At 43.7% G+C, this 14,640-nt stretch overlaps 2 protein-coding genes across 3 annotated transcripts in view; one reads left to right on the top strand and one right to left on the bottom strand.

Annotated features, from left to right (window-relative positions):
- The window catches only part of LOC140721274 (uncharacterized), a 349,814-nt gene that overhangs the window by 120,912 nt on the left and 214,262 nt on the right, over positions 1-14,640 (top strand). The gene's annotated exons all lie outside the window — the stretch shown is intronic.
- LOC140721247 (NACHT, LRR and PYD domains-containing protein 3-like) overlaps positions 1-14,640 on the bottom strand; it is a 32,956-nt gene that overhangs the window by 13,439 nt on the left and 4,877 nt on the right. The window contains exons 2-4 of one of the 2 annotated variants that reach the window (XM_073036096.1): positions 12,194-12,362; positions 8,256-8,351; positions 4,797-4,963 (exon numbers count right to left, since the gene is read on the bottom strand). In XM_073036096.1, coding sequence (XP_072892197.1) covers positions 4,797-4,963; positions 8,256-8,265 — 177 coding nt within the window. In that variant the 5' untranslated portion in view covers positions 8,266-8,351; positions 12,194-12,362. The remainder of the gene's footprint in view (positions 1-4,796; positions 4,964-8,255; positions 8,352-12,193; positions 12,363-14,640) is intronic. The other variant, XM_073036097.1, reaches the window with a different exon arrangement.

Consider the following 14,640-nt stretch of genomic DNA (forward strand, 5'->3'; position numbering starts at 1 on the left):
AGGTTAAAGTGCAAGACCTCCAAGGTTCTCAGAATTCTACCCGTACCACATGCTAGTGAGCCTGAAATAGGACGATAATACAGTATAAAGTGTGGCTGATGAGATGGTACATGATGGAGGGCTTCAGGTGTTTGGATGATTGGGCTTTCTTCCAAGGAAGATGGGACCTGGACAGACGTGATGGTTTTGCACCTAAACTGGAGGGGGACTGATACCATTGCTGGAAGGGTGGTTAACACTGCGTTGGTGCTAAACTAAAGTTGCAGTGGGATGAAGAGCCCGAGTGGGTAGTTCAGCAGTTATGTGGGAAAGATGTTGTTAATCCGGCATACAAAGTCAGGAATCTGAAGGAAGAACGTGGTGAAACAAATGCTCCAAAATGTGTATGATTTCAATGCAAGGAGTATTGTAGGAAAGGCAGATGAGTTTAGAGCATGGATCAGCACGTTGAATTGTAACCACTGATGTGATTTCGCTGGAGGAGGTGCAGGACTTCCAGGGTTCCCTTGAGTGTGAGACAATTTGATAGAGCGGGATTGATTTACAATTCTACCGCCAGGACTTAAGAACTTTTTAAAAGCTATTATTAATGCTTTTGAGATAGTGATTTAGATGCATATCATATTTTTTTTACTGAGTTAAGTATTGTATGTAATTAGTTTTGCTACAACAAGTGTATGGGACATTGGAAAAAAGTTGGAATTTCCCCATGGGGATGAATAAAGTATCTATCTATCTATCTATCTATCTATCTATCTATCTATCTATCTATCTATCTATCTATCTATCTATCTATCTATCTATCTATCTAAAGAAGGGGGAGGGAGTCTGCATAACTAGCCAGGGAAAATGTCCTGACATTGCTCAGACAGGACAGACAGGAGAGCTCATCCACTAAAGCTATATTTGTGAAGTGGGTTGCCGTGCTCAATCATAATCGATTGAAAATGGACGTGGAAGCATGGAGAAACATCGGGAATTCTCCGGGAAGACCTTCTTCGTTGCTGCTGCTGCTGTGAGGTCCGGGACTCTGCTGGGAAGAACAGGCCCCCAGTCCTCGGGGTCGCGTTGCTGATGGCCGTTGGCGGGGCCGTTTTAATACGCTTGGCAGAGGATGGAGCTCGGAGAAGCTGTGCCGGAGAGGATGGTCGTCGGCTCGGAGGTTCGACGGACTTAGGGTCCGCTGCGGTCAGGTCGTTTTCGGTGTGTGCTGCGTCTGCGAGGCTGGGTTCGACGGAGCTTCCATTGTGTGCTGCGTCTGCGAGGCTGCGTCGGGCGGCACCTTGGAAGTCCATAGCGGGGGTACTCACTTCTGCCACCGGCGTGGGATGGCGAGTCTGTCCGGACCCTGGGAACTTGTGGAAACTGTGTGGTGATTTATTTTGTACTTATAGTCCCTTAACATCTTTGGACTATTTTTACTGTGCCCATGGTCTATTTTTAATCATTTATGCTATTGTTTGCACTGTTGTAACCATATGTTATAACTATGTGTTATTTTGCAGGACTTGTAGCTTTAGTTTTTGGTCTTGATTTGTCTGGTGAGTTTGGAGCTCCTTTCCGGGGAACGCGCTATGACGGTAGTGCGATATTAATACGCAGCAGCCTCTCCGGACTCTGGATTGGGGATTGCCAAACGTTATGTGGATTTTCTAGTGTAGTCTGTTTTGTCATGTGCTCTTGTGATATCATTCTGGAGAAACGTTGTCTCATTTTTTAACTGCATTGCATTTGTGGTTTCTAAATGACAATAAACTGGATCTGAATCTGAATATATGGCTGAAACTGAACATTAAGGAAGTGATGGGATTATATTATGGAGCATCCAATAGCCAATGGGATTTAGAGGATCAAATTTGTTGGGAAATCACGGGCAATTACAAGGTTATGATACCAGGTAGATGTAACTTCCCATTTATTGACCGGGACATCCATAATTTAAAGGGCTTGATGGGATATTGTTGGTCAAAGGCGTTCAAGGAATTTTCCGTGATCAATAAATTGAGGTCATACCTATAGACAGTGGGTACAGGAATTCTGTTAGGGTACATGACAGGGCAGATAACGGAGTTCTGTGCAGGAAAACACCGGATCTGGTGATCATAATGCCATTAGTTTAACGATCATTATGGAAAAGGGTAGCTCTGGTCCTCAGGTTTAGATTCTAAATTGGAGAAAAGGCCAATTTTAATTGTATCAGAAATGATCTGATGAATGTGGATTGGAACAGGCTGTTTTCGAGCACAGCTGTGCTTGATAATTGTGAGGACTTCAAAACTGATATTTTGAGACTACCGAGTTCAAATGTATAAATGACCTCAAGAAAATAGTTTGAATGTTCCTGACTGAATAAAAGGCAATATTTAGATATTGTGAAGAAGAAGGAGCACACAACAAGTATAGGCAGGAAAATACAAATGAGGAACTGGATCAGTATAAATACTTCCAGAGTTACTAATGGAGGGAACCAGAAGGGCTGAAGAACGGCATGAGATTGCACTAGCAGATAAGGAAAAGGAGAACACCAGACCGTTCAACAAATCTATTCAGAACAAAAGTATACCAGAGGACAGAATTGTTTTTTTTTGAAGTGCAGAGTGGACATTTATGCATGAAGCTGAAGTCGGTGAGGGAGATTTGAAATTGACTTTTTTGCAGTTATATTTACTCAAGAGACATACAGCATCTTTAGAGTGAGGAGAAACAGCAGTGAAATCATGGACTCTATACAGATTACAGAGGAGGAGGTTTTTGATGTCCGGAGGCAGATAAGGCAGGATAAATCCCCAGGGTTTTCCTTCATACCTTGTTTGAGGCTACTGCAAAAATCGCAGGAACCCCAGTAAAGGTATTTAAAACAAGAGGTGCTGGATGATTAGTGGTTAGCTAATGTTGTTCTGCTGATTGAAAATGCTGTAAGAATAAGGCAGGGAATTACAGTTTGGTGAGCCTAACACCAGTGTTGGTAAAGTTATTGGCAGATATTCTGAGGGACTGGATATGAGTATTGGATGGGCAAGGATTGATTCGGGATAGTCAACACTGATTTGTGCATGCAGATCCTGTCTAACCCATCATATGGTTTCTCGAGGAAGTTGCCAAGAAAGTACTGAAGGTAAGGCAGTGAATGATATTTACATGGACTTCAGCAAGTCTCTCATGGGAGCCTGGTCAAGAAGCTTCAGTCGTTTGGTATTCAAGACTGTGGAAATAAATTCTTTAGACATTGGATTCATGAGAGAAGCTTGGGTTGTACAGAGATATTTTATGACATAGGACTTTTATATTAAATTATTGAATGCAGAAGTTGGGATATTATGTTGAAATTGAATAAGATTTTGCTATGGTGTAACTTAGATTATGGTGTGCACCGTCCTATAGATAAAATTTAAATAGTGCAGAGAAAATTTGCAAGGATTTGTGAACATGAGAGGCAGAGGAAGTCTGAATAGATTAGGACTTTAGTACTAGAGTGTCGGAGAATGAGGAGAGATTTGATAGAGGTATACAATTGTATAAAACGTATAGAAAAGGATAAATGCAAACAGACATTTACTACTGAGTTTGAGTGCGACTAGAGTTAAAAGTCATGGGTTAAAGATGAAAGGTGAAAGGGAATATGAGGGGGTACTTCTTTGCTCAGAGGCTGGTGAGAGTGTGGAACGTGCTGCCATCAGAAGTGGAGCATGTGCATTCGATTTCCGCATTTAAAGGCAATTTGGCTGGGATTTCCAGTCCGGGTGCAGATCAATGGGGTTAAGCAGGTTACTCGGTCGATGTGGACTAGATAGGCCGAAGTACCCAGCGCTATACTGTGGAGTTCGATTACTATGACTGGATCGGACTATGACAGGGTCACTGTCAGTTTTTTCCGTGGTAAAGCTCGGGTGAACTGCAGCAGGTTCCGAATTCACTGTCGGGATTCATGAGGGTCCGGCGTTAGCCTAGAGCTGGGAACTGGCAGTGAGGAGCAGGAATTTTATGCTTGTGTGTGAGACCAAAGCCAACTGGCAGCAATGCAGAGCGGGAAGTTTGAAGTGAAACAGTCAGCTGTCTCATGGGAAATGTACTGGTCAGCTACAATTTATGTCTCTTTGTTAAAATTCAGTCTTGGTGGCAACAAGTGTGTGTGCCTAGGTAATTCAATGTTCGCTGTGGGTATTGGGAATATTTTCAATGATTCTAATTTTCAATCATCAGTGTTAATAATACATGCTGTAGCAATTACAAACTCAAACTGGAACTGTCTCAAGGAATTGAAGGTAACTGAATCATGAGACATGATGGGATATTTGATCAAATGAAATAGGGTTAGTAGTTCTAAGGAGAGACATTAGTCAAGTTCTGTCTGTTCAAGTGATTCCGTGGGATCCACTGACAGGTGAAGGCTAATCTCAGACATGGATGGAGAAAGAAAATAATCTCTATGGATTGTGCGATCTCAGGAGTCTTCAAGGCAACACTGTTGCATGGTCGCTGATGTCAAGCATTGGAAACATGTTGGGAAATTAGACAGATTAAAATAAAACCTTTCTCTGTCCATTGGCAGCACCCATCACATGTCACATCACTAACATTCAGCTTTCAATCATTGACTATATCCTAATCCAACTAAAAATGAATCTATTCAGATAACTGGAGAGACCCTAGTCACATTTTGTATCTGCCAGGTAAAGGCTCAGCCTGGCTGCAGCCCTGGTCTGGCTTGTTGACTCACTCAGACCTGTTTGTTTACACCGTTTCTGTCAGTCTGTTGAAGCATCTACACTCAATCTGTTGGTGTCCTTTCCACTTACGTGATACTCTCGTCCGGTGAAGTGATCCTCGCCTGTTAACATGAAGCTGAGATCCTCCACACCCTCTTCAATCGCCTGCTCCAGTCGCTCCATGTAGAATCTCGTCAACTGGAACAGTTGGTGATCGTCACAATTTGACAGGAAGGTGGAGAAAGCGGAATTCAGATCTGTGAACAGGCATAGAACACAGAACAGTACAGCTCAGGAACAGACCCTTCGGAACTCCATGGCTGTGTCGACAATGAAGTCAAGGTGAAACAATCCTACCTACACGGTCATGGTCTATATAGCTCCGGTCTCTGCCTGTCCATCTGCCTATATGAATGCCCCTTAAGCGCTGCAATCGCTTCTGATACCATCACCTCCTTGGCAGCGCGTTCCAGGCACTGATGAGTCTCAATGGAAAACCTGCATTGTAAATCTCCTTTGCACAATCCCCCCGCACATGATCTCGTGCCCTCTGGTTTTGACACTTCGTTCCTGAGTAAGTGATTGACTGTCCATGTAAGAGATGCCTCTCAGGTTTATATCTCCGACATCAGCCCCCGACACTGTAAGGGAAGACATACAAGCTTGTCCGATCTGTCCTTATATCTGACACTCTGTAATCCAGACAGCATTTCTCTGCACCTTGTCAGGAAACTCCACAAAAGAGAACTGCAAACAATCTGCAGTTGGGCCCTGAACAAAGTTCCCTACAGCTACAGCATGACCTTTCCATGTCAGTACTCAATCCCCGACCTATGCTGTAAATCGACTTTACGATCTGACTATTTATATATTGCCTCATTTGCGGTGATGTGCTCTGGTACATCTGTCTGAACGGCAATTCTCCTCAGGGTCTTGCACTTTGCTGTCCTCCCTTCAGCAGTCCGCCTCCAAATTATCAGTCAAGTGTACAGAACACAGCCCAGTGTGCTGTACTCATGCTGAACATCTCTAATAAGTCTATTCTATTACAGATACAAGGAGAATGTAGCACTCGGATGACTCACCACTAATTTCTCTCCCACTGATACAAGGTTGGCCAGCTAATGATATATTGGATTACCTTTATGGTTCCTCTCAATCTGAGAATTAACACTGACTATTCCAGTGATGACAGAGGAGACGTTGTTCCTAAAACTTTAAGTATGTGTCCATAGGCTCCCGTCCCTCCTTGTTGATGGAAGGACAAGAGTGTGATGGGAGTTCTTAATGATGGAGAAGGTCTTTTTAGATATCACCTTTTGATGCTGTCCTCAATGATGGAGGAGTGTCCTCCAAGATGGAAATGCAGCTTTCCCCTGATCTTATGCGGTTGCCCCTCCATAACAGATGTTGATGCAGCCAATTTATAGGCCCTCTATGATACATCTGTAGAAATTTTCAAGCAACATTTCGTCGGTTTTTGAAAAAAAAAAAGACAGCGGCACACACTAACCATTGCTCTAGACCTAATAACTGGATGGCACTTTAAAACTTTTGGTAATATACTTACTATGAATATGCAGAATGAATATTAAAAAATACTTCTGATTGTATTTACTAACAGAAGATTATAATAGCAAAGGTATTATGTTTTAATATGATGCTGTCGGCGTTCAGCAGCAGGCAGTATCAGTGACCCAGTTACTGCAGCTCCGAGTGATAGTTTGTACTCCGGAACAAAAGGAGATTGTGGATGGATACGTACTGATCATTCAATACTCACTAGATTCCGGAGTAACACTGGAAGACTGGAAAACTCCACTCTTCCAAAGGGTTGGATACAGAAGAATGGGAAATATAGGCCAGTTAGCCTGACTCAGTGGTTGGGAGGATGTTAGAACCGATTTTTGAGAATGTGGTTTCGGTGTACCTGGAGACATGTGGGAAAATAGGCCAAAGTCAACATGGTTTCCTGGACGGAAAATCTTGCCTGACAAATCTGATGGAATTCTTTGAGGAAATAACAAGTAGGGTAGAGAAAGGATAATCAGTGGATGTTGCATACTTGGATTTTCAGAAGATCTTTGACAAAGTGCAGCACATGAGGCTGCTAAACAAGATAAGAGCCCATGGCGTTATAGGAAGGATATTAGCATGCGTAGCGGACAGTCTGATTGGCAGGTGGCGCAGAATGGGAGCAAAGGGAGCCTTTTCCTGTTGGCTGCCGGTGATCCACAAGCGTCTGTGTTGGGACTTCTTTTGTTTACGTTATATGTCAATGATGGAATTGATGGCTTTGTGACCAAGTTCTCAGATAATATGAAGATTGGTGAAGGGGCGGGGAGTATTCAGGTATCAGGGAGGCAGCAGATGGACTTACTGTGAGAGATTAGGAGAATAGACAAAGAAATGGCAGACAATACAGAGTTAGCAAAGTGTATGGGTATGCACTCAGAAGGAACACAAGCATAGGATATTTTCTAAACCGGTAGAGTTTAGCAAAGTTTAAATCCCTTAGTTCATCTGCAGCTTTTGATTTGGGTATTTATGAAATGTTCTCGATGGTACCCACTCATCCAAACAGGTCTTAATGAAATCGGTGACAACTGTGGTGTATTCATTCAGATTCGAACATCCCTGAATATTGTCCAGTCCACCTACTCACTTCTCTTTCTTGGTCCTCGCCACTTGTGCTGCGTTCTTTTCTGTGACTATGCATCGGGAGTAGTTGTACAGCCCGTTACATGGACTTTCCAAACTGGCTGAGAACCTCCATGAGAGCTGCCCTTCCTTGGCCAGTCCTGGAGAAGGATCTCGGCCAAAAAAAAAAAAGACTGTTTATTCCCATGCATACTACTTGACCTGTTGAATTCCTCCAGCATTTAGTTTGTGTGTTGCTCTGGATTTGCAGCATCAGCGGAATCTCATGTTCATTAGTGCATTAAAATATTATAACAGACTAACTCTGTAAGAGCGACTTAGTTACAATGAGCTGTTCCCTGGACTATTTCACCCATTGGAAACATTCTCTAACTCAACAACAGAAAACAGACTCCAGGAGGTTCCCCACATCTCCACTGTGCATCAACACCAAAAGTGCCCTTCCACGACCTGAACTATACTTGCATCGCTCAATCCCAGAATTCCTGGTAATGCTCCAATCCCCTGGCACCAGATTTAAGAAATGAAAGTTGGAAGCACCTTTCACATCAGAACCGGCCATGACACTTCCCTGGGCCGTTCATCACCCCCAAGGCCACTGTCACATTCCTGTCTGTGTTTCACTCACAACCACATTATTCTGAACTTTCTGCCTGCTTCACTCAGGTGAAGCTTTGCGCGGTGAGCTGAGTGATTCGACCATTACCGGTACCAGGTCTCTGTGCTGGAACTGTTGGATTGATGGATTACTCAAGGCCGCTTTACCAACGGATTCAATTACACTGTTTGATGAAACATTTCTCTGCCCTGTTAGCATCTGTTTAAGTTTCTTCATCTGAATTATTGCGCACCAATATCAGATATTATAAAAAATCCCAGCGATCATACCTGTGTCCATTTCGATTCTGACTGTTGATTGTTGATTGTTTCTTCTTATTTACACTTTGGTCCCGGTGCAGGAGAGCTCCACTTGCTGCTGATACCCTGAATTACACAACAAGCAGATAGTGAGGGTGAACAATTACTTTGTAAATATGTCAGTATCTCCATCCCATATATCAGAGCAGCAATCGGCTTAGGGACCAAACATTCCCCAGTAACATGAACGACCACACCATGTACGTATGTTTGTCCAGTGATATCTTGCGCATCCTACTGATAGAGTCACAGAGGAAGAGAGCACAGACACAGACCTTTCAGGCCAATGAGACAAAGCCGACCAGCGCCACAGAGATGGGACCATCTCAGCCCCGGCCTCTTCACTTCATCAACACATCCCAACTGCTTCTGCAATCATACAATTGTGCCAGCCTCATCCACTTCCTCTGGCAGGTCCCTCCACATATTCCCCAACCTCTGCAGGAAACCGTTTCGCAAGACATTTGCCACGCTTTTGTAGGCTACGGTCAATTATGGAAAACCCTGAACATCCTCTACATAGCACCATCCAGAGACAGAGAAGCAGTTTCAGCGACAGGTTGCTATCGATACAATGCTCCTCAGACAGGATGAAGAGATCAATAATCCCCAATGCCATTCGGCTTTACAATTCAACCGCCAGGAGTAAGATATGTTAAAATGCCGGGGTTAGGACTCAATGCATTTAAGAAAACTACTTAAGAACTTTTTAAAAGCTATTATTAATGCTTTTTGAGAGTGATTTAGATGCATATCATATTTTTACTGAGTTAAGTATTGTATGTAATTAGTTTTGCTACAACAAGTGTATGGGACATTGGAAAAAAAATGTTGAATTTCCCCATGGGGATGAATAAAGTATCTATCTATCTATAAGCAATGAAGTCCAGGATCCAGTTGCACAAGGAGGCAATGAGGTGAGGAAATCCAGGATCCAATTGCACAAGGAGATCTTGGAGTTTACTCGTTAGTTTTGAACTTCCTCAGCCTCCCGCATGAGGCAAACAACATCGAGATGTAGCTGCAGTTCATTCTCTGAGGAGCTGCAGCTAGGGGCACCTGGTGCAGATGTGGTCATCTGGGAGTCTGAAGTTCTCCCAGAATTTCCAGTAATTCCCCTTTTTTATTTTAAATAATGCTCAAAATGACTGATTTCAAGTTGTTTGTGCCAGAAATGGCAGGAATATAATTGACTGAATTGACTTTATTTCTTACATCCTTCACACAATTAGGAGTAAAAATGTTTACGTTACATCTCCATGTAAATGTGCAATCATAGTGAGTCATAATAATTCATATTAAATAGAACAGTCGATGTAATATAGGGTACACTCAAATCAGCATGAGTTCATCAGTCTGAGGGCCTGGTATAAGAAGCTATCCCAGAGCCAATTGGTCCTGGCTTTTATGATGCGGTACCGTTTCCCGGAAGGTAGCAGCTGAAATAGGTTGTGGTTGGAATGGCATATTTATTAGTTTTCTCTTCATTCCAATATAGTCCACACAGTCAATGTTCACAACATCCTTCCCCCAACACCCTCTCTGCCTCACTGTCAATCTGTTACATCTTCTCCTGAAGCCACTTTTATCTTCACGGAGGGGCAGTGATCAGAGAACGAAAAATAAAACATGCAACACTGTTACTGAATAAGTGCCTCACCAAAAATAACCGAAAACGCGAATAACAAAGCTCTACATATTGCTGAGTTTAATTAGAACCAAGAGTAACTTGGCAGCATTCTTTAACAATGAAATTAAAGCTGTAATATTTCCTTTTACCCTGCCTCGTGCTTCATATAATTCGCCCTGTGCTGGTGATCCTTGACCCCCCCACCCGCTGTCTGCCCCGGCGGGGCGGTGTCCTGACCACGCAGACAGTCCCAGAACAGAATGGAAACGAAACCACCACCCACCCAGGAGCAGTGAGCATGTGCAGTGTTTGTTGCGTCATCAGTGCGGGGAGAAGCGCTGGGGCTGAAATCAAACCCGCAGATGCTGCAGATATGAGGTAAAATGAAACTGGCATGTAGGATCAGGTGACTGGTGGAGTCATAGGAGGGGAATGGACTCAGTAAAAACAATGTGCCCACCTACAATGAGAGGACGTAATAGATGTGGATCTCACCGCCTTGTCCAAATAATGGAAAGATGAAAGATGGGTGTGGTCCCGGCATCACCGCTTCATCCGTTCCCTTCCCGAGGAGCAGAATAAGAGGGGCTAAGCGGCAGTTCCGTGTGAAGGTCCCACAACCCCACTTGTAGATTACCAGTCCGCCAGTTTGCCCCCCCCCCCAGAAAGTGGTGAACATCTCTACTCCATGTACCCATCTAAGAGTCTCCTAAAGGACCCTCTTGTATCCGCCGCCACCACAGCCGCCAGCAATGCATTCCACACTCACCACTCTCTATGTGAAGTCCCCTAAAATTCCTCTCTACCTACTTCCAAGCACCTTAAACATATGCCCCCTCATGTCAGTCATTTCAGCCCTGGGAAAGAACCTCTACCTATCCACACGATCAACGCCTCTCATCATCTTATACACCTCTATCACTCTCCGTCTAATGGAACCATCCGCTCATGTCCACTGTATCCAGGCTTTTCAGCATTCGGTAGGTTTCCTTAAACAAGCACCACCCCCACTACCACCATCCCTCCGAACTCCATTGAGCACAGGCCCAGGACTATTGACTAACAGACAGGTGACCGTGAGGGGTAACTTCTAAACACGGTTTGAACACTAAGCTCCTGGGTCCAACTCTACTGCTACAAACATTTAATCAGAGCCTCTCCCTGCGAGGGCTGGGATGGGATCTCATTCTCTCCTCAGAAGAGCAGTCATTGCATCCAAAGAAACTCCAGAAACAAACATCTGATCCCTCTCAATACCTCTTAAGACCAAGCAGCGTGATCCCCAGATCTATTTTACCTGGTCCAAAATCTGGGATAGGGTCACACAGCTGAACGTGCCACTTACCAATCCCAGAATCCTCATACATTGTCCCCACATCAGCGATTAACATCGGCAAAAAGGAGAGTGAGAGGGGAAGTGAGGGTGAGAGGAGGGAGGGGAAACAGTTGCTGCTTTTCACCACGTGATGCCCTGTCCTCAGCCAATACTTCCAGTCTCTCTGAACGTTGCATCTACCTTAATATCAGCTCCTCCATCATCTGACCTAACACTCTAGATACCATCCCGCAACGACTGAGTTTAAACCGACCCCGGCAGCTCCAGCAGTCCTGGATGCAAGAACATTTGTTCATCTCAGGTACAGATATAACCCGTGCCTTTGGTACAGTGTCAGATGGGAACCTTGCAAAACGTATTTCTACTTAATCACAGATTCATAGATTCGGACAATTTATTGGTAGACAAATACTTGATGACTACATGGTATGTAAATGTAAATTATTTGTTGGCATTTGCTAATTAGGACAATAAAATGTGGTGCTGGGACATTTGGTTGCAAAAGGGTTTGATCTTAGCAGAGGCTTGCACAACGATATACTCGAGGGCAAGTATATCATTGCAGCTTGCAATAGACAGAGGAGTCAATGATATGTTGCTGTAGTTCATGATAATTCCACATTTCTGCAATCACTACAGCAGGAAACAACTGTGGCGTCTTATAAAGGGAGGACATTCTCAACGCGTTTTGAGATTATTATAAAGTAACAGAGCCAAGCAAGGAAGCATCAGAACTGATGTTTGAAATGAGCAAACAACATGAGGATATGTGCGTGGCTTCACGGAGCTGGGATGCTGACAGCAATTAGTAAATCTGGAGTGATTGCAACTGGCATAACTGGCACTTTCACATTTATTCAGTCCCGCTCCAGTTATTTCCTACCTTCCTTGGTACAGAAATGTAATGTCTAAAGGACTAGTGTTAGAGTAAAAGAGACTCACCAAACTTTCTGCTGATTGAATCAATGGAAACCCTGAGTCAGAAGGATTCTCTCTAGTTGCTGCTCTCAGTCCTCGGGCTCGTCCACTTGTTGCTGTTGCCTCGTCTTCATTTGTGGTTTGCTTCCAGTTGTGGGCTTTTCTTTCATTAAATCTCTCACTGCAGGTCTAACTTCAACCAGAGAGACGTTTGCACGTTAACAATGCAAAGAAGAACCGAACATTAAACCAAAATTTAAATCTTGAACACATAAATAATGATCCGAGTGAAGAAATCTGGAACGGTCCCTCACACTTTACAAAGCCTCACATGGGGCACAAAGGAACAGACACAAAATGCTCGAGGAACTAATCAGGCCAGACAGCATCTGCATGTCGACTCTACTCTCTTCCATAGATGCTGCCCGGCCTGCAGATTTCCTCCAGCATTTTGTGTGTGTCGCTTCGCAGCATCTGAAGATTTTCTCTTGTTTATGATGGGATACACACACCAGGGCTCAGTCATGGTGTAAGATACAAGTCAAAATACATAGGAATAGAATTAGCTGATACGGTCATTCTAGTCTGCTCCATAATCAATCATAGAGGATTATTTTTCTAACACAGTATTCTTGCTTCCCTGTTATAACACTCGACCTATTTAGCAATCCAGAACATTTGGTTTCCCAACCTTTCGTCAGAATGGATTCAAACCTTATCCAGTTTTTAGTAGAAATCTTGGGTTGTTCTCCTTGGAGCGGTGGGGACTGAGGGGAGATCTGATAGAGGTTTATAAGATTATGAAAGGCATACATAAAGTAGACAGGGAGTATCTTTTTGCACAGACACAGAACTGTTAGCTCATCCAGTCCGTGTCATGTTCGGTGTGGTCCCCTCCCCCTGCACACAGACCATAGCCCTCCATACCTTCTCATCCATGTATCTACCTAAACATCTCAAGTACTACAATTGAACCTTCATCTCTCACTTCTGCTGGGAGCTGTTTCTGCATTCGCACCACCCTCTGAGTGAAGTAGTTAGCCCTCAGATTTCCCTTAAATATTTCACTTTTTGCCCTAACTCCATGACCCCACCCAACCTGAGGGGCAAACGCTTACCTGCATTCACCCTATTTATACCATCATACTTTTGTATATCTCTAGCAGGGGTCAACATCCTGGGGTCCATGGACCCCTCAGTTAATTGTAGGGACAGATGGCATAAAAAAGTTGGAACCCTGCTTGGATTTCCTTTCATTCTCCTGTATTCGAGGGAATCAAGTTTGATCATTTTTTCCTGAAATACCAGAAACGTCCGTGTAATTTTCCCGGCACTCTTTCACGCTTATTGATATCTTTCCTCCAAGTAGATGACTAGAACTGAACACAATTCGGCATATTTGGATTCACGGTGTCTTTTACCACTTTGGTATTAATATCCCAACTCCTCTTCTCAATAGCCTGAGTGAGTTATAAATGTCAATATATGCCCAAAGCTCTCTTTACGACGCTGGAGCTACCTGCAAATAATTGTGGATCTGTATTCCCACGTCAATTTGTTTCGTCACACACCACAGCCCCTACCAGTCACTGTGTATTCGAATCCTAGTTTGCCCTGCCAAAGTGCAACACCCCATACTTATCTACATTAAATTCCATCTGATAGTTTGCAACCCAGTTCCCCGGTTCCACACATCTCCACTTCCCATGAGACTTAACTCACGTTTAGTACATTCTAAGATAATTTATTAAAAAGCTGCAAATGAAATAAACACTCAACACATAAAGATCATTTGTGGAATGATCATTGTTCAGGTCTGCATTGGAATGGCTTTGAACAATTTCTGATTTGTTTTCAGGCCTCCAGCATCTTCAGTGTTTCTTTAATTTCCAGCTGCTCAAAGACAGGCGACAGTGAGTGGGAATTTCTTAATAAGGTGAGAATACTGCTGAGTGAGAAACAAACCCTCAGACGTAAGGAGCCGCGCACGTGACGTCAGATGGCCAAATGGCCCAACTGTGCTCCAATGTTTTATGGTTTTATGTGGGGGCACCAGAATGTCGTCACGTGTGGGTGAGCGCTTGTATTCAAAGGCAGGTTAGTCGAGTTTTTAATGATTTCAGGAGGCGATCGAAGGAAACTTAACGTGTTTCATCACTGAATTGAATGTTGTGTGATGTAAAGTCCCTTGCCAGGTGCCCTGCTCTGCCATGTTACCCGTAGAGTGGGCGGTGTGGTACTTGTCTCGAGTTGGGTCACAAAACCCACAGTTTTTCTGGGGAGGAGTTTCCAGGGTGATTCGATTTGAGGTGGCTCAGTCGGTGCAGCGTCTCCTTGTTTAGTATTTTCCTAAACGACAGTTTTACTAATGTAAACCGGAATTGTCAGCTGGAGAAACAGATTCGAATCAATTAACAGAAGAGCTCTCGTTCCTGCAGTCCTGGTCTCCCGGCAATCTAAACAGTGAGCGA

The sequence above is a fragment of the Hemitrygon akajei genome, unplaced genomic scaffold, assembly GCF_048418815.1.
Source record: "Hemitrygon akajei unplaced genomic scaffold, sHemAka1.3 Scf000053, whole genome shotgun sequence".
NCBI lineage: Eukaryota > Metazoa > Chordata > Chondrichthyes > Myliobatiformes > Dasyatidae > Hemitrygon > Hemitrygon akajei.